The 18,684-nt window shown below is 50.2% G+C and overlaps 4 protein-coding genes across 4 annotated transcripts; 1 reads left to right on the top strand and 3 right to left on the bottom strand.

Moving 5' to 3' along the window:
* Positions 1-1,627: 1,627 nt before the first annotated feature.
* On the top strand, positions 1,628-7,322 carry ema (C-type lectin domain containing ema). Its single transcript, XM_029111661.1, has 11 exons — positions 1,628-1,890; positions 2,554-2,816; positions 2,959-3,213; positions 3,356-4,139; positions 4,244-4,416; positions 4,668-5,163; positions 5,388-5,807; positions 5,944-6,204; positions 6,478-6,606; positions 6,713-6,939; positions 7,045-7,322. Exons 1-11 carry the CDS (start codon positions 1,817-1,819, stop codon positions 7,155-7,157), a joined length of 3,195 nt encoding a protein of 1,064 aa, XP_028967494.1. The 5' UTR covers positions 1,628-1,816; the 3' UTR covers positions 7,158-7,322.
* Positions 7,323-11,356: 4,034 nt separating this feature from the next.
* On the bottom strand, positions 11,357-12,290 carry LOC100899842 (U6 snRNA-associated Sm-like protein LSm4). The gene is made up of 4 exons (XM_003744056.1): positions 12,157-12,290; positions 12,009-12,050; positions 11,680-11,778; positions 11,357-11,563 (listed from the first exon to the last, which is right to left on the bottom strand). Exons 1-4 carry the CDS (start codon positions 12,157-12,159, stop codon positions 11,357-11,359), a joined length of 351 nt encoding a protein of 116 aa, XP_003744104.1. The 5' UTR covers positions 12,160-12,290.
* A 786-nt stretch (positions 12,291-13,076) lies between these two features.
* On the bottom strand, positions 13,077-16,068 carry Noc3 (Nucleolar complex protein 3). The gene is made up of 7 exons (XM_029111659.1): positions 15,601-16,068; positions 15,248-15,491; positions 14,913-15,168; positions 14,520-14,839; positions 13,707-14,416; positions 13,373-13,619; positions 13,077-13,285 (listed from the first exon to the last, which is right to left on the bottom strand). The coding sequence occupies exons 1-7, from the start codon at positions 15,784-15,786 to the stop codon at positions 13,077-13,079; spliced, it is 2,172 nt and encodes a 723-aa protein (XP_028967492.1). The 5' UTR covers positions 15,787-16,068.
* A 651-nt stretch (positions 16,069-16,719) lies between these two features.
* mRpL12 (mitochondrial ribosomal protein L12) lies at positions 16,720-17,830 on the bottom strand. The gene is made up of 4 exons (XM_003744025.1): positions 17,717-17,830; positions 17,262-17,412; positions 16,992-17,174; positions 16,720-16,903 (listed from the first exon to the last, which is right to left on the bottom strand). Exons 1-4 carry the CDS (start codon positions 17,788-17,790, stop codon positions 16,787-16,789), a joined length of 525 nt encoding a protein of 174 aa, XP_003744073.1. The 5' UTR covers positions 17,791-17,830; the 3' UTR covers positions 16,720-16,786.
* Between the last annotated feature and the right edge of the window lie 854 nt (positions 17,831-18,684).

The raw sequence follows: 18,684 nt of genomic DNA, 5'->3' as shown, positions 1-18,684 counted from the left end.
CACCGATTTCCAGCTTGTCCCGTGGGCCACATGTGGCCCGAGGACCACGAGTTTGACACCCCTGATCTACATAGAGAGAGCTTCTCTTACTCACTTAGCGTGCCTCGCCGACCTGGCTTCGAGGAGCCCCGCAAGCCGCAACGAATCCGCGCGGGCCTTCTAGCGTCTCAGAGAGAAGCTCAGAAAACTCCGGGGTCTTCCGCGAATTCTTCTTCTATATACATAAAAATGGAAGTCCACTGAAATCCTGTTGTGTCGTTTTGACTCTATTAATATTGAACACATACTCTAGATATCTTGAGAGGACCTTCAGAAGTCTCCCTGGCACATGAGTAAGTGTGTGTGTGAGCCGGGGAAGTACCAGGGAGACTTCTGAAGGTCCTCTTAAAATATCTAGAGTATGTGTTCAATATTAATAGAGTCAAAACGACACAACAGGATTTCTGTGGACTTCCACTGGAGTGGGGAAACGGGCAAACGGGAAAGCGGGGAAACGGGCAAGCGGGGAAACGGGGAAGCGGGGAAACGGGGGAGCGGGGGAACAGAAAAGCCAAAGGTAGACTTATCGCGAGTCACCAATTTTCGCGACCCTTTTAATCGCTGAGTTGCTCTAAAACGAGTTATAGTATCTCCTGATTTTCGGTCTTGCGGCATCCTTAGGAGGGATGCTCCCTAAGCGACCCTCGCTCGGACCTTCCTCACGACGAGCCCGCACAAGAAAAGCGGCACTCGCCCTTGAAACTGATATGGAGTGGGAGGCAAGGCTCCAAAGTCAGGGAGTACGCTACCGTCGAGCGCGGTCGAAACCCCGTACTCGCAAAAATGTGACATTGGTAGACAACTCCCTCAGAATGGTGAATCTCTGCCTCTGGCAAGATTTTGCCGGTATGGTTGATAATATGGAAGGATCATGTCTGACCTTCCACAATTTGCAGACGAGGGAATGGGCAGGGAAACCAACACTGACGAGTACTTCGAATACAACAATGGTGGCTGTAGACAAGGAACATGCCAAGTATCGGGATCAATTACTAGAGTGGTGGTCGACAGGTGGGGCTGAATAGATATTCAGCCATTTAGAGTTTACTATTGAGTCGTCATTACCAAAATAGATTAAATTAAATATCATCATAATTAAATATCATACCGATCCCTGAATTCTAAGAGAGAAGCCTGTTTTTTCTCTTGCGTGTTGTATGCTATCATTACATTCCCCGCGGCGAAGCGCGGCCGGGCACGCTAGTCCAAAATAAGAAAGATTTGTTCTCCTCTTGATGGGATGTCGTGTGGGTTCGTATCGTCGGGCTCCTTGCGTTTCTCTCGACAGAATCCAAGAACTTATTGAGGCCGACGGACTCGCCGATTCTCCGCTGGCACTTCGTGATGCGCCTTCTGTGAGTCGCGAGCGAACAAGCTAGCCGCTCGGGTTGAGTTGACCCTCATCTCTCACTTGGTCAACTTCCAATAAATCTGGCCATTCCGAAATCATCCTCTTAATTATTCGATGTGCATGGATCTTGGAGATGTTTCGAAATTTCGCGGGCTCGGATTCCTCGGCAGTAATGTTGTTGTCGTCCCCTCCCTCTCTAAGAGAGAGAACATCCTAGCAGCAGCAACAACAGTAGTCAGTCGTTGTCGTCGTCCCCGTCCACGATCGTCACTCAGAAACCAGCTGTGACTTCCATTTTGTCCAAACCGTCTTGTGTTTTTGACAGTCCCTTGTTTTTCACGTGATGAGAGAGCGGATTCTAAGCAATCATCGGGACCCATGATCCTAGATTCACTCGTATGATTGAAGTGGACGACGGATCAAATCATGTTCGGTCGGAGGGGTTGGTTCGGGGGATGGGGCAGCAAGAACAGAAATCTCCACAGCACTGAACATCTCAAGTAGGTTCAAGGGAGATCGTATTCTACTAGCCAACTATCATTAGCTGACCGTCGGCAGAGAATTAGCGGACGCCCGTCGGTTCCGGGGTCCCAGCAAATGTGCTCTCGGTCGATCCGAGACCGTTAGGGAATAGATGCGGAACTCATCCTCAGACAGAGGAAGCGCTTATCAAGTGTCCGTTTTCCTCGTGTGACGTGTTCTCGTTGAGTTCCCTCGTGTGTCACCAACAGGAAATTTTGAGTGTTACTACGGAGGATGAGCTGGCGATTGTTTCCTTACGCCGCCGCAACCAGATACCGACACCGATTCCCATTATCAGCTCTGGCGGTAATGCGCAGAGAGTCGGTCATGAATTCTAGAATTCTCGAAGATAGTCTGTTCCCGGATGTCGGAATGATTAGAGGCTATAGCAGGACGGCCGCGCAGGCTCCAGTCTGCAATGACGACTGCCTTCCTCCCCCGAGTACGGACGTAGGAGGATCGACGGCTTCCCACGGTGTACATACATATATGTGATTTTGCTACGATTCTCATAGGGACCCTGACCTCGGAGGGGGTCGCTGCTTGGATTCTGTGGGCGACAGATCTGCCGTGCCCTTTTTTCCTGTGAATGAACTCTCTCTTCGAGATCGAATGCGTGACCTTGGATATTTTTCTTCCAGACATCTCTACGGCATTCTTTGCCGTAACCAGATCGTCACAGAACACAACAAAGATCAACTCGTGGAAACCTTACGGAGCATATCGGAGATTTTGATCTGGGGCGATCAGAATGACGGCTCCGTCTTCGATTTCTTCCTCGAGAAGAACATGTTATCATTCTTTGTTAAAATCATGCAGCAGAAGCAAGGTCGTTACGTATGCACTCAGCTGCTCCAGACACTCAACATCCTGTTTGAGAATATCCGTCAGGACACTTCGCTGTGTGAGTTCGGGTGTGCTCAGAAAGGCATTATAAACTCGCGCTAATCGGTCGCCTGATTCTACCGATGTAGAGACGCAAGACTCGACTTGATCGGATGTGTATTCTCGTGATCTCTGAACCAAAGCCTCGATTTCGTTTTCAGATTATCTCTTATCGAACAACCACGTCAACTCGATCATAGAGCATCGATTCGATTTCAGCGACGAGGAAGTCATGGCTTACTACATTTCGTTCATAAAAACGCTCTCCTTGAAGTTGACCTCGCACACTATACATTTTTTCTACAATGAACACACAAACGACTTTCCGCTGTATACAGAAGCCATCAAATTTTTCAAGCATTCCGAGTCCATGGTGCGAATCGCGGTGAGAACCCTCACCTTGAACGTGTTCAGAGGTGAGCTGAAATAACCGATTCCATTTGTTGGAACATGAATAATTCATTCTTGGACAAGATCGTTACAATCATTCGTTGGAGTACCATATGGTCGGTCAGCCTTGCGGGTCCGATACGAGCAAAAGTTTCCGCCCGTTTTCAGTGAACGATGTTGCCATGCAGAAATTTATCTGCGACAAGACGGCGGTACCCTACTTTTCGAATTTGGTCTGGTTCATTGGTAAGAATGTCCTCGAGTTAGATGCGTGTGCGGCGAACGCGGATCATCAGGTCCAAGCGCGTCTGGCGGATCTGGTCGCTGAGCACCTCGACCATCTGCACTATCTCAATGACATTCTCTGTCTGAACATTGAGCCTCTCAACGAAGTTCTCACGGATCACCTATTGAATCGACTGTTCCTTCCCCTGTACATCTACTCCCTGACCGATCAGCCGACCACGCCGCGAACTTCTCCGCACGTGTCACGTATTGTGGCTCTATTTCTGCTCAACCAAGTATTCCTGATCATGTCTCACAAGCCCTTGGTGCGCCAACTCGCCGAGGTCCTCTTCGATGGAACCATGGATATTTTCGATCCTTCGAAGTCATGTCTCGGCTACCGGCCCGAATTCATTCCGCCCGATGAGCCGCTCGAGCTCAGTCTGCAATCAGGAGGGACTCCGTGTGGGTCCGAAGGAGAACCGGAAGTTACGCCCGGAAACAGTTTCCACGCGGTGGTTGACGTTGGACGCGAAGAAACTCGATTTTCCAAAGATAAAGGCGAACGTAGTCAAGAAGTCGAAGTCGCCGAGGAAGCCGCAATGCACTCCGGATCGAACATAACCGACGAGGAGAAAATCAGACAACAGGGGATTCCGTTGGAGGCCCCGCCCGAGCCTTCGAGCAACCAGGAAGAGCCGGCGGATAGCCCAAGTCCAACCTCAGAGTGAGTTCCGTCGATCTCACTCGAAGTTTCCCAGGCTCCCTCTGACGAAGCATACGCCAGGAAGAGCTCGGAAACTTGTTAAAACATTTTCGCCCGACTCGCAGGGTCCTCGACGTCGCCGATCCAGCCACACCGCAAACTGAGGCTGCGGACGCCGATTTCGACTTTAGCCAGAGACCTTTCTTGAAAGCCATTTTCGACTCACTCAGTGTCGAAGTCAACGATCATGCAGCTTTATTTGCCTTGAGTCTACTCTATGCCCTAGGACATAATTCCGGTGAGTTCCTGAGGGGGAAGCGCTACGATTTCTCATCGGCGAATCCGCCAGAGATAATTCGTCTCTCATGCTTATGCGGATGAAATCCATTCTAACCCGATTCCGCACTCTTGCACGCTGGCAGCTGGTGAGGAGGACGGGTATTTCATGTAACGGACGCTCTTTGATATTGCCTCCGATGATCAGTCGATTCGAGTTCCCGGTAGCCGTTCGAACGACCCGTGATCGATAATATTCTTCTACACTTTCAGGAATCAACCAGGAGCTCTTGGATTCAGTCCTGATACCTCCTGAAAATTCAAAGTCGAAAAGCGCCTATAATAACGCTCTAATGAATCTTCTGATGAGGATAGTAAAACATTCCTGTGTGTACGGTACCCGTGTGAGACTCGCTACCCTGGAAATGGCGATACTCCTCATAAAGCAGCTAGCCGTAATCAAGTCAGACGATAGCTCTGCCAGTGTAAGCTGTCTCCGAGAGGCACACCTAGAGCTCGTGAAACGCGCCCGGGATGAAAGCGCTCTCCTGTTGAAAGGATTCCTCAAGAGTGAAGAAATCTTCCTGGACATGTTCGAAGAAGAATACGAGCAGCTGAAAGGCATCAACGTCGAGTACCTAACCATGGACGGCAACCTTCTGCTGCCACCAATAGGCACCCCAATGAGCGGAATGGATTTTCACAAGCGACTTCCCTGTGGGGAGGTCGAGAGAGCCATTAGAGCCATCAGAGCTTTTTTCTTGATCAGGTGAGAGCTCACGACGATGTCGATTTGCAGAGGATGCCCGCGTGAGGTATTCCACCGACGAATTGGAAAGTTATCGAGGCTCGAGGGTTCCATAAGAGATTCGGGATATCGAGGCAGCCGGAGCCTCCACGCAGATCCGCTATTTGGCTTCCCTCATTCGGAATTCTCCATTGAAGGCTCCGATCGGAGTACATTCTCTGATTCATTCTTCGTTCGCTCTGCAGGCATCTATGTTTGGAACTCCATGGGGAGAAAGAATTGGAACTCCCTCTTACCAAAGAGGCAGAACTCGTCAAGGTCGATCAGATACTGGATCTCACCAACAACGACCTCGTCGGCTGCAACGTGATTAATACCAAAGACGGAAGCAAAGTCAAACGCTTCATGGTCATCGATAGCACGCAGATAATCCTCGTCGAACCGGAAGCTTCCCGACTTGGATTCGGAGTCGTGAAACTGGCTGGGCTTCTTCAAGACATCGAAGTCACTGGAGATCAAAACGATAGCCGTGCCTTGAACATCACGATCCATAGGTCTTGCAGCACGAAAATTGGCTCCATGGCGACTCATAGTAAGAGTACCCTGCGTCCACCGAAGCGACCACCGCTCCTCGCGGCGAAGTTCATATTCGATGATCATATTAGGTGAGTGTTAAGTTGATCTGCATCGAATGGAGAGTCTTGATCGCGCAACCGAATGGAAAACTCCGAGTGAAATCAGATTAGAGGAGCATCGTGGGTCGAGCGTGGGAAAATCTGGACGCTCTCGTTTTTTTTGCAGGTGCATGGCTGCCAAGCAGAAACTGTCGAAGGGTCGCTTGAGAGCGAGGCAGAAGAAGATGCAACAAATCGCCAAACTGCTCGACATGAACATCTCTTCTACCTCGCCCAGCGGCGCACCATCTGGAGTGGGGCCGCTGTCGGCCAATCACCGCAAACTAGCTAGGTCAGGATCCGGTTCTACTTCCAGTGAATCTAGTCAGATGGCTAGCCGTGGTTCGGCGACTGAATATGCCTTCTACGAGGCTCAGAAATCTTTCGGGTACGCGAGACCGGTCGATCCCCACCCTGTTCAGAGCAGAAGCAAGTTGATTCCGAATAAAAATCCTGTTTAGTAGGCCAAGCATGACCGTAGAGAAGCTTGTCCTATTTATCTGAGTATCCTTGATTTCCGCATTTTAATCGGTCTCTTAGTCGTTCCGATTTTACTCGACGCGGTGAAATATTTGCTGTCCGCCAGTCCCGCCCACCGAATGCTCGCCTAGCTTCAGTCTGTTGTCTGGACGACTCTAAAAAGAATCTCTCTCGTTTCTAGTTCCAATCGATTAGTTGAAGTGACTGTCCGACCGAAGATCCCCGGTTCGGCAGTTCCGGCGTTCTCCAATCGTAATCAGGATAAGAAGAGAATCGCCAGTCAACCTGTAGAAATCAAAGAGAGCCATAGGTTAGTGCGGCCACCGAGCCTCCGAAAGCTACTGCATCTTCCAGTAAACCGAGAGGCAGGTCCCCCCATCGGCATTCGGCTCAGAAAGGAGTTCTCGTTGCAGGAGAAAGAATCGATCGCTTTCCCGATCTCGGGAATCGTCTCCCCGCGCATTCAGTCTGGCAGATGAGGAAATTCCTCTGGAGGATATGTCTGCTCACTCGTCACCCCGGTTCCCGCGGGGAGCCTCTCCTATGTGTTCGCCAACAAAACAAAAGAGCCGGATGGGTGGACTATTATCGCCCTCCACCTGTGATAGCTCAGCAGGAGCCTCGCACGAAGCGGAAAGTTCTGGTGGGTGTGACGCATACCTTCAGCCGCTTGCTCCGTTCCGGAGCTCTAAATCCCTGGAGTGGTCCGACTCCGGCTGTCGATTCTCAGATCGATCTCGTTTTCCAGGAGCACTCGACCCATCGCAAATGACGGCTAGAGACTTGTGTGAAACGTCACTGGATCAATTGATGGTGACCCAGAGCAGTAGTAGTTTGAAAGGCCAAGTCTATGATATTTGATTCGAGTCTTCGGTCCCGGAATGTCAGCGAATCGGAACTCCCGCTAGTCAAGCCGCCCGATCAATTGTTTTTCGGTTCATAGCTGCTATGATGTCTGCGAGAGAATGATGTGCAATATCGAGCGAGCGAGAAAGTTATCCAGACGGAACTCCAGTGTGTTTTGGGCATGGAAGAAGAAAAGGTATCGAACATAGGGATTTTTCTTTGTGCTACGCTTCCGGGGCAGTTATGACTGCCGCACGTTGTAGATATGCATTAAATGGCAAAAGCCCGGGGGTGAGCGTTGAGGTCGACCCTGCTCAACGCGCAAGAAAGACTAGTGGAGTGCAGTGAGGGGGAGGGGCGGGCGCGTCACTATGTCCCATGTGAGCGGTGGAGTTTTATAGAACCTTTCCGGATGATACCCGGAGATGTTCTGGCCTGCAGTCCCGCTGGGAACTCGATCAACTTGTGGCCTACAGGGGAAGGATCACGTGGAGGCTCCATGGATCACCCTCAGCGACATGTCCGCTTACAGAAGGCGCAGTGGCCGTTCATCTCTTGGGGGTAGGTTGGGAGAAGAGGGAGGATAGGCACGTTCGGGAAGAATCCCGAGAGAGCGCCGATCGCCATCGGTGGCGATATCAGAAATAAACATTCCCCGAGCCCCCCCCCCCGAGCAATATACGTCATCTGAATAGAGAGTGAAGCCTAGAGGAAGTGGTATACGGCAGGACACCGACGTATTCATACCCCCATGGCCAGCTGCGGATTTTCCACGCGCGTTCAGCTTGAATCGGAAGAGCGTGGAGTCTTCTCTATCCTTAGCTGCCGAAACGGACTTCCTCCATCGGATAGTTGCATATCAGACCCCACCAGCCCGTCTGGCTCGGTATCCGCCAGGACTTCATTTCACAGCGGAAGCTATTTGTAACTTCGTAAGCATATCGGTTCAACGAATTGCCCGGCGAGGCTAGCGACTCTGCTTCCTCGGGCCCGACTGCGACGCGAATGCTTGCAGGTTGGAATACCTTACGTGAAAACGCTAAAAGGCAATTTCCACTTCTGGTGGATTAAAAGACCAAGGCTCTCAAGACGACACCGGAAGGACCGTCGCTCTCGCTGCCGACGGAGGGTCACACCGTACAATGAAAAATCGTAGGCTTCATTGATTGCCTCAATTTGATCCCGACGCTCAGGAGTCATCCTGCAAGATCAAGATAGGGGAACACATGATCCGGTGAAGTGAACGGGCTGACTACAACTCCGAGTGAGCAAGGAAATCCGAATTTCTTCCATCATTCATTCCGCATTCATATTCGGGAACGAATCGATTCGGAAGAAACCTTTTCCCTGGTGGAACACACAGTGAATCTTAACTTCGGTGCTTGACACACTGAAGCTGTGATGCTTCGAGTATCGGCTATCGCTTGGCTCCCGATGACAGATCCAGAGAGAACCCAAACGATATCGATGCGAAAAGCGTGAGGGGAAGCGGCCTGCTGTACAGGTCATAGTTCGGAAGCAGTCATGCCGTGACTAGCCCACAACCAATTGATCAATTGGTAATCCCCATGTAGGCTCAGAATATTCAGTACTGAGGAATCAATAGTCGCTATTAGTGGGTACTAATGCTCGTGATGAATTATTCAAGTCGTCCTCCGGGCTCGAGCTGAGTGATCAAGTTCGCGTCTTAATGTCTCGTTCAAGCATTCTCTCGGACAGAAGTGATCGTACTCAAGCAAGGTCCTAGGGACACGCCCGTCGTGTAAAATTCGCGGGAAATTGACTCTTGATCGATTGTTCGTGACCGTGTCAGGCATCTTTGAGTAGATTGCAATAGCCCGTGCCTCCAAGTAATGGAGTCCGCACTCGCCGAGATTCTCCTTCCGCATTGCAATTCGAATCCGATCAAGTCCTTGGAGAAATTTTGGTCGGTATTGACGAGGGCGCTATTCGAAAATCGATCGGTAATCGGTCGAGACCAATGGCTCGAGTGTGTCGTCCGAGATTATCTCACTAGAGTCGTCCGGAATCAGTGACCCGTGCACCAGACTTCTCCCAGGCTGATTGTCGTCAACCTGGATCGCCGACATTCGGTCACAGACATCACAGACTTCAGTCCTGGTCGGGGATGCCTCGCCCGGTCATCGATTGTGTTTTGCTGCAGCTCACCGCTCTGCCGCTTGGCATCGCAGTACTGGAGTCAGGAAAAGCGATTCGACGCCTCCTGCTCTTGTATCGAATCCTTCTGATGATCTACGAAACACTGCTCTTATGGCAAGACATTGCATACACCCTAACGTTTCTAGGTGAGGTGTAGTCTGGGATATCACTGAACTGTACTATTTGTGCGTATCAGCTATGTACACGTCTTTCTCCGCTGCGTCTTACGCGCCGCGCCTGTGATAAAGTACCAAAGAAATCCTCAGGAATCGGACGTTCCCCGTTGCAGAATGGAAACCGCTGCTCAGTGAATATTTGTACCGATTTGAGTTCTGGGTCTGGCGGTTTTACTTCACCATGAGCAGCTTGATTCCTATCTCACTCAGAGAAGCCGATGCGATCAAGTCTATGGAGCACTATCATCGGCTACTCGGAGATAGATCCATGACTTCAAAGAGATTCTGCCAGCTGACGTACGGTGTATTCGTGCTCGCATCCTTTCACTGGATCGTGTCCGTCGTCATGAGATTTCCGCTGGTTTACGCACCCATCAGCGCAAGCACGTCCAGCTACATACCACTGAGCAATAGCAGCGTATTCAAGGATTTCAGCTCACCAATTAGATCGCCGGCAGCGCTCACCTCGACATTTCGATCGAAGAGCTCACTGTCGACATCGAATCAGCCCTCCGCAGAACGCCCGGATTCCGCGAAGGGGCGACGGGAATTTTCAAACCCGTTCGTCAAGTTCTTCGTGTTCTCGGGTCTGGCCCTGAAGTCTCGTTCGGAGCAGATGCTAGGCGAGAGAGTCGCTTACACGATGTTTACTCTCAGGGTAAAAGCAATCATGCCATCAGAGGCTCATTCTAACTCTACAAATAATAATTATGACGGGAATGGTAATTGACAGCTCTGACCGAAATCCATCCGAAGAGAATGCTCCATCATCAACTGAACCTAATCTGCACTCTGTTCGTGGTTGTAATGTCTTCATACTTCGCTCTGAGGATTCAGATCCTCGCCGAGCGAATCAAGAAGGGCGCGTGGGCCTTCGATGAGGTCCTCGCGCCATCAGGAAAGACTTGGAATCGATCGATGGCTTCTTGAAAATCATCATATTCAACAGGTTCTGAGGTTTGACTTCTTGGTGCTCCGATCCCGCGAGAGGCGAAATCCCAATCCAGACAGAAGGAAAACCGAGTATTTCTTCGCCCCTAGTTTCGTCACAGGTCTCTTCGCGATCGCTCAACAAACGCTCGCTTGGATCACATTCACCATAGACGAAGGGTCCAGGAGTTTCAGCTTCATTCATTCGACAGTGATGAGTTTCGGTGATATATTGTCGCTGATAATCCTCGCTGAAAATGTTTCCTCAGTCAGCTCCGACTGGGACGCACTCCTCCCCATCATCTTCCAGGTGAGCGACTCCCAGAGCTCTGCGCCTACGAATACTGGCTTGACATCCTCGTCGAAATGAGGTGATAAAAAAAGTCTGTTCCCTAGAAATTCGTCGATCTGAGAGATGAAGACCGCAGCAATTATCGGATTTTCTACCGAGAATCGTTACGATGGGCAGGGGAGCAGTATGAGCTCCCGCATCATCAGCTCCTTCACGGAGATCTCGTCGAGACCGTATATCGTGTTGAAGACCATGACTTGATGCCTCATGACCGGTTGAATCAGCTGAACGTCGTAGCCCTCCAACATAAGCTGCACAAACTCTCCTACGTCGTCGAAAGGGAAGTCGGTTCCACCATATTGGGAATGTTCATTGTCAATCGAGGTCTCCTCGTGAGTTTCATAATAACGACGTTCAGTAATATCGTGCTATTCCTTCAAAGCTCGAGCGACTATCAGATTCTGATGGGAGCTCCGACCGCCTCGAGGTCGAGCGGAAGTTCAAATATGTATCTGAAATACTTGCGGCCAGTCTTGGCGACAGGGCCTGGTGACTAAGGATCAAGCGAAGAATTATGGAGCCAGGGAAAATGATCAAGGAAGAAGATGTTGTTTCTTTATGTCCATGAGTGAAAAACGATTCCATATATACATGAATTACATCCCTCGACCTCTCGGGGCTCCTCCGCGTCCTCGTTGACCGCCTCTTCCGCGGAAATTTCCGCGTCCGCGTCCACCTCGCGCTCCGCCCCCATTGTGCATATCGTCCTTGACCATTTCAATCACCTCGTCGGGTATCCGGAGGAACCGAATGGTGTTGCCTCTGATGTAACACTCCGGTATCCGCCAAAATTTATCTCCTTCCTGTTCAGAAAGAGCATCGGCGGGTCATCTTTTGCTCGTGAGTCGGCGGGTCATCTTTTGCTCGTGAGTCGGCAGGTCAAAGATTTCTCTCGGCAGACTCGATATGAACAACTTACCCTTGACGTGCAAATCACCTCCCTGAGGTTGATGTTCATCCAATTGTCACAGCTGACCAAGTGACCGTTGTACGTTTCCCCATTTTTGAGCTCGACTAGCTTTAAAGACGAGCTCTGTTACTTCGAGAACATCGAGAGCAGATATCCGATCTCACACCAAGGAACTCGCAGGGATAAAATCAAGGAATCAGGAAAGGGGATGGCTCTCTACACCGGAGAGTCGCGACCGCGGGACTTGTGGGCCTCCGATCAAGGCTCGATGGTCTGAATCCATTCAAGTATAAGATTGAAACTTCGAAACGAATGTTATGGGTATGAAATTCGCTTACCATGGGATGGTTCTGAGCGGTTTTCAGGAGCGACAGAGGGAGCTTCCGGAAAAATGTATAATGATCGATTAGCGAGTCTCGCTCATGCTACCCCCGGTGCTAAGGCACTCTACCAGAAAATGAATTTGATCAGCAAAGTCCGTCATACCATTTCGCCAGCGGTTCCGAAAATTTCCAGAGAGTCTTCCGACTTTAGGTATTCCCGCTTTAGAGCGCCGGATACGTGCTGCTGCTGAGAGACCTCCTGCGCCGAGTGTCGATGTTTGTTTACCAACAATGTTCGCGGCGCTGCGCTGTTCACCGGCCCGCTCTTCCCTAAACTGTACCTTCGTGAGTCGAAAACTTCGATCTCTTCATCGAATTCTCGATTCTCCCCCGGCACCGAAGATGACTCTCACTCAATTTTGGAGCTTTTCTTTCGGAATGAGCACTGCTTCATTTCGGAAAGTTATAGGTTTTCCTCGGTCGTCGAGCGTGGTTGAATTCACCCGGGCTTCCCGGCGATGGCATCTACCGTCAGTCACCTGTGTCACAACAGCTGTGCTGCACTCGCGGTCTCACCCATGGAGGATGCTAGTATTCCCAGTCGCTAACGATCCTTCAGCGAGTCCTTCGTTACAAGGGCTCAATGGCGGATCTTCGAAAAAACTTTGTGGCCATGCAGATCAGATCATTATTAGGGGCTCTAGGAGAGGAGTCGGGCCAAGCTCACGGCGCCGGCGCCGCGTGAGGAGCTCCAAATCATTGCGCTTATGAACTGGTCGCCTCCGATGTTCTGGAGCTCAAGCTCGAGCATTCTGTGAGCCGATGGATGCGGCTGATACGGAACTGCGAGAGTAGACGTCCCTGCGGAGACTTTTGACGAGCAAATCACGGCTCGAATAAAAACAAAGTGATCGAGCTCGGAGTCAAGGGTCTGGAGCGAACGAATCCCCAAGCAACTCGGACGCTCCAAACGATTGAGATGTATTATATTTATTCTCCGCTGCAATCCTTGCGGAGGTACCTTGTGCATTTTCTAATGTACAAATGTTTAACACAATCTTCGATGCACATCCTGTGGGATTCCTAGTTCCACAGATCGATATCATCCTGGAGGAAGCTGAAAATTCCTTCAGCCTTCACCGCAATAGATTCACCCTGCCATAGGATGGGTTTTGAAGAAATCGACCGTCTGCCTTTGTCTGCTTCGTCGGCCACGTCCGCAGCATCTCTTTTCGAAAACGCTCCATAGACTTGAGCTGGCGTAGCCTTACTCAAGTTCAAAACGAACTTGTCTGGAATGGAGTTTTTCTTTTAGTTCTGGCTGTGAGAAACGATAGCTGTAAAAAGGAGCGAGATAGATAAAGAAGCATGGGGGCAACCTGGGAGTCCGCGGCTTCCGTCGGCGATGAGAGCCGCGAAACGTCGCACCATCGGGACGTAATGCTTCGTCAGCAAGGTGGTTTCCCAAGCAGTTGCGCTTGCCGCGTTGCAATGCTCAGGGTCCTGGAGTTCTGGGTTGAAATGACCGGAGCCCACCTCGTTATCCAACAATATGTCAAGCTGCTTGTGCGAGGTGAAGAGGCTCCTGGCCATAGACAACAGAGCCAAAGTACTCGCGTCATTCGTCTGAGGGGAATCAAAGGAAACGTCAACACTCACTTCCGATTCAGCTATGAATCGACTCTCGATCGGGTTTCGATCGCCCACGTATACCTGTAGAGCGGTGGTGAGCAGTCTCTTCGTGAAAGCTAGGAGCCGTTGTTGGCTTGCGTCTTTTTTCTTGAGCAACGTCAAGTCGAGGCATTGGAGGATCGTTGGGGTGAAGTCGTGGCTCACACAATTATTGAGACTTAACAACGTCGAATACATCAATGTATAGTATCTCGTCGGATCGACATTCAGCACCTGCCCCTGACCGCCAAGAATTTTGAAAACTGTCAGCAGACAGTGGCAGGTCTGACTCTCGTTGAGCTCCTCCTGGTCGATGAGATTGTAGAGGACATTGAGAAGATCGTCGAAAAATTCTATGTTCACCAAATGCGCGTACTTGGAGAGCCCTTCGAGTAAGGGAGTGAGCAGCTGGGTGGGTTTCTCATCCCTCTTGAGAATCCAAAAGTAGATGTTCATCAACTGTTTGAGGATCTCCGTGTGGACTTTGCTCGTACGCTCCTCGCTGTCTTCGGCCCGAGCTTCCAGGAGCTGTTTCTCAAGCTTCTGCATGTCCTTATGCCTGCGACGTTCTTGACGAGACATTTTCTTTATCTTCTCCCGAACCTTCTTCAGATCCACAGCCTGCTGCTCCGCCGATTGGGCTTTATTGATGCGGAGATTCAAGAGCGAATACAAAACTTTGGGCGGCAATTTTGCCGTGTAAGATTTGACGAGGAGTTTCGTTCTCTTCACGCATTCGAAAACCGTTTCACCTGGAACATGTACGAGCTTCAGTAGGGAAAAATCTCGAGTTGATCTCTCGTAGATATCATCTCTCCGTCACATTCCGTAGAAATGACAGATATAAACACCCACCGTATCGGTCTTCCTTGTAGATCTGCTTCAAGCAATTGTAGCAAATATCGGAGATCTCGACGTCTCGATTCACGAGGTTGTTCACCACCAGTGTCGAAACCTGCTCCCTATAGTTGAAGTAGGGTCTCGCAACGAATACTCGACAAATTGCTTGAATCGCAGCTTTGGATAATTGTAGGAGATGCGGAGGAAGCTTGAATCGGGATTCTTTCGCCTTTTTCTTGGAGTCCTTCCGACCGTTGCGCTTCTGACGCTGTTTCCTTAGTGCCCGATATTGCAGCTGCACGAAATCTTCACATACCAGCAGAAAGCGTTTATATCTGCGAAAGACAATCATTGTACGCGACCGGGATGAGGGAACGATGCGAATGCACTAGAGAGGATGTTACGCACAGTTTCAAAAGTGTTCTCTCGTAAGCCATGAGCTGCCGGGTCTCTTTCTTGAGTTTCGGACCGTCGGCTGCAGGTTTCGCGTCGTCTTTGATCTTATAGTCCGGCAATATGTCCGCGAAGACTTCGGATAGCGACAAAATCGCGATTTTCTTTATAGCGAATCCAGCGCCGCCCGCCATCTTCGTCATCTGTAGCAACTCATTGAGTCGTTTGTAATGTACTTCAGGATTCTCAACGATATCAGCGCAGGTGTTCCCTGGAAGTCAAGTCGTCAGCCACAGGCAGCGAAGAGTTTGGGTTTCTACCGGAGCCTTATGTATGGTCGCCTCACTCACCGATTTTCAAAATGTATTGGTCCACTTTCGCTTTCCGTTCTGCTAGCTTTTCCGCTTCGCTCCTCTCATCGTCGTCTTCTTCGTCTTCGTCTTGAAGTCTCCCTACGAATTCGGAGTCGTCCTCGGAGTCGGCGAACTCGTCGAAAACTTTCGCCATTGCCAACCCTTCCTCATCCTCAGATTCTTCTTCTGACTCATATCCCTCTTCTTCTTTGGTCGGCTCTACGGTCGAAACATCCAATTCCTTCAAGGGGAGTTTGGAATTAATGAAGCGTCACGAGGTTATTGTGTTCACCGGGCATTCGAAGGTACATCGTGGATGGCAAAGTATCGTGCCGAGGACCCAGACCCACCTTTTGAACTATTTTTCCTTTCTGCTTGATCGGGAGGAGTAATTTCTTCTTTTTCTTAGCTTCGCCCTGTTTCTTGAAAGTGGACCTCGTCCTCTCAAATTTAGAAGCCTCATCTTCTGAAGCAGACGAGACCCCAAAGTCCACTTCTTCATCATACTCGCGTTTTCGTTTGTATGAAATGCCCATTATCTAGAGATGATCTGCGAAATATGTATCGGGAGTTACTTTCGTCCTGGAAACCTCCTTTGCTTCTGACTCGCGATCGTCGACAAACCAGGAGAACTCTCGTTGATGAGCCGTATGGGCAGGACGAGGCTACATCTTTTGGATTTCACATAAACGAATATCTTGTCAGATAGACTCGGCTCCATCTCTACAGAGATTCTCGATTTCCCCGGCATCGCCAGCCGTCAGGATCTCAGAAAACGGTTTCAATTCTCTTTCCTAATCGCTTCTCGACAATGACTCCGGACTCGAGCCTCGAACAACTTTTCTGGCCTCATAGCGCTCACGACGAGGGAGACTATTTTGTAGTTCCGTCAGGAGTGATCTTGAGGCCGGGAGCGCGGAGTTGCTCCCTCTTCATGCTCTCGTCTCACCTTGGTGTCCGCGCTGAACCCTCGAAACAAGACCTCACAACACCGTTCACTTGAGCTCCTGAGATATGCAACAGTTTCCCCAATCTCTTTCCTCAGGATTCAGGAGATGTTCGAAAGTCCGGTTGTGCTTGATAGCCGAAACACGTGTGTTTGTTTTGAGAGTGTAGAAAGCCACCCGCCGGTCGGTCGATACCATGCGGCATGGTCCCCTCGCGCGGAAGATGAGGGAACCCAGGGCTTTGATTAGCAACCTGGAGCTGGAATTCCCCCGAAACGTCCAAGGGGCCATGATTCGGTCATCTCATCGGCGGATAGAGAATAGGTAATAGAAAGGTAGAATATGTGATCCCAGCCCCGACGATGGCCGCGGAAAGACATGATGCGAGCCCCCTCCATTCAAACGCATGATTTTCTCATCCTTCAGACATATATGTACTTCGATCCATCCTGCTGGCGGAAATGCAATGGACTCCAGTCTTCCATGGACTTTCCTAGTAATGCGCTCATAATGACTCAGGGGTTCCGTGGATATTTTGGTGAGAAAAGTTTATTGAAGCCTACAATCGATAATGATGATTCCGTTCTGCCTACACTATCTCACAAGTCCCACCGGCAGCTTCGACGGACTTCTGCAACGCCTCTGCCTCTTCCCTCGTTAGATCAGCCTTGATGATTTGGGGTGCTCCTTCAACGAATTTCTTCGCCTGTCGATTTTAGATCAATGTGAGTGTTTGCATACGCGCGAACGCCGCCGAGAACACAACACCCTTGCTGAATCTCGAGCATACTTACTTGTACGAGATTCGTCCCTTCCATAAGATTTTTCAATTCTTTGATGAGATTGATTTTCTTAGTCTCGTCGAACTTCGTCAGTTTCACCGCGAATGAAGTCTGAATTTTCTGAACTTGCGGTTCATCTTCCTCTTCGACTGGGGCGCTGGCGGCCGGGGCGGCTGCAGCAACAACCGCTGCTTCCTGGAAAATTTCATTGGGGAAGTCAGCGGAATATGAGAATTTCCCTCATTTCTGGGCATGCATACGAGGAATCATGTCAGGGCTCACTTGAATGTTCAGTGTCCTCTTCAGCAATTCATTGAGATCGGCAACTTCGATGAGTGTTAGTTTCGAGATTTCTGAGACAATATTGGAAATCTTCTCTGGATACTGTTTGTTCGAGTTGTCCGGCGCCGGCTGGGGTATTGCTGACATACATCTGTGGGAAGCATTGAGTTCACCATTAGCCAACTGTTCCGTCGAACACTCCGAACGAGGTGCAGCATTCCGGAAGCTCGTTTCAGGTGAGCTGCCTAAATAGGTCATCCGGGGGCGCTTGTGAGACATTGAAGCCTGATTAGCAAACGATGTGCGGAAACCACTTCTTGACCGAAGAGCTCGGAAGCCCGAACTTGTCGACGCGATGCGCGAACCTGGTTTCTTGTTCTAGATCGTCGAAAGGACATTCCGACCCGTACTTGATGTGCGGCCGAGGTCAATTAGAGCTCATACTTCCCACTTACCTATGGGAAGGCACGCTCTGTACCCTTCGAAGAGCGAATTTCGCGAAACCAATCGCTAAAGCACGCGATGCCATGATCTCACCGGATTTCTCTAGGTTTGTTTCCTTCCTGACTAGATACAGCAAATCGTCTGGTCGAGCAGGCGTAGCGGCAGCCGCATCGACCATCGGGTGTGCTCTCGCGCGCGCGGAAGAAGATTACAAGCATCGGAACTCGCTGGTAGAAGCATGATGGGGTTGAGGGGATCCAATCCTCACTCTGCACTTACAGATATCAAACTACGACGAAGCGGTCTGGCACGACACCTCGAAAATGTGCATAGTTCCCTGATTGTCGGACTATCGGACTCCGAACTCCTATCTATGCTTGAGTGGCATATCATCAAGTATTGTGATTCCGAACGACGCGAAAACGACTAGAATGCCGTTATAGGCAGTATTCGACTCGACATCTCTAATAGACTCTCGGGGATCGATCAGATTTTGTAATCGACATCAATCGCCCCCCTTCATCGTACGGGGTACCCCAAATATCCACTCAGGGCAGCTACATGATTACATATTCATGAGCGATCATTTCTGAGGGAGCCGCTCTGAATCGCTCGATAGAGGAAATGACTTCGGTGGTTCATATCTGTACAGTTCATATCTGTAGGAATGCCCTCATGTCTCCAGTAAGACTCCCTCGAGAGTCTCTGTCAGAAAAACTTCGCTCTCCACCTCTCGCAAAGAACCACCGCTAGATGGAGCGGCCGCAGAAAATCTGGAACTCCGTCTCCGTACACTGCAGGTTCTGTGAGGAATCTCTCTCTGTGAAGCTCTTGTTATTGAAGAAGAAAATGGTCGTCGTGTTTCGCTCAGGTACAGCATCCAGATTCAGATTCTGTCCCTGTAGGCGTCGACAGAGCCTCCAGAACCTCCCCATACGAATTACGGAGGTTGGGCTTCATGAGCACCCTCGACCCGCTC

This window comes from Galendromus occidentalis, unplaced genomic scaffold (genome assembly GCF_000255335.2).
Source record: "Galendromus occidentalis unplaced genomic scaffold, Mocc_1.1 scf7180000077458, whole genome shotgun sequence".
NCBI classification, from domain to species: domain Eukaryota; kingdom Metazoa; phylum Arthropoda; class Arachnida; order Mesostigmata; family Phytoseiidae; genus Galendromus; species Galendromus occidentalis.
Note: the sequence above shows the minus strand (reverse complement) of the source record. Positions and strands in the feature narration are given on the sequence as shown.

Excerpts from the sequence above, each read along its gene's own strand:
- Noc3 (XM_029111659.1), bottom strand. The coding sequence starts at position 15,786 with ATGGGCATTTCATACAAACGAAAACGCGAGTATGATGAAGAAGTGGAC. Across the intron at positions 15,492-15,600 it reads AAGGAAAAATAGTTCAAAAG|GAATTGGATGTTTCGACCGT; the intron begins GTGGGTCTGGGT and ends CTCCCCTTGAAG. Across the intron at positions 14,417-14,519 it reads CTACAAGGAAGACCGATACG|GTGAAACGGTTTTCGAATGC; the intron begins GTGGGTGTTTAT and ends TACATGTTCCAG.
- LOC100899842 (XM_003744056.1), bottom strand. Across the intron at positions 11,779-12,008 it reads CCGCTCAGAACCATCCCATG|CTAGTCGAGCTCAAAAATGG; the intron begins GTAAGCGAATTT and ends TCGTCTTTAAAG. Across the intron at positions 11,564-11,679 it reads AGGTGATTTGCACGTCAAGG|GAAGGAGATAAATTTTGGCG; the intron begins GTAAGTTGTTCA and ends CTTTCTGAACAG.
- mRpL12 (XM_003744025.1), bottom strand. The coding sequence starts at position 17,790 with ATGGCATCGCGTGCTTTAGCGATTGGTTTCGCGAAATTCGCTCTTCGA. Across the intron at positions 17,175-17,261 it reads AGAGGACACTGAACATTCAA|GAAGCAGCGGTTGTTGCTGC; the intron begins GTGAGCCCTGAC and ends GAAATTTTCCAG. Across the intron at positions 16,904-16,991 it reads AAGGGACGAATCTCGTACAA|GCGAAGAAATTCGTTGAAGG; the intron begins GTAAGTATGCTC and ends TAAAATCGACAG.
- ema (XM_029111661.1), top strand. The coding sequence starts at position 1,817 with ATGTTCGGTCGGAGGGGTTGGTTCGGGGGATGGGGCAGCAAGAACAGA. Across the intron at positions 3,214-3,355 it reads CACCTTGAACGTGTTCAGAG|TGAACGATGTTGCCATGCAG; the intron begins GTGAGCTGAAAT and ends GCCCGTTTTCAG. Across the intron at positions 4,140-4,243 it reads AGCCCAAGTCCAACCTCAGA|GGTCCTCGACGTCGCCGATC; the intron begins GTGAGTTCCGTC and ends CCCGACTCGCAG.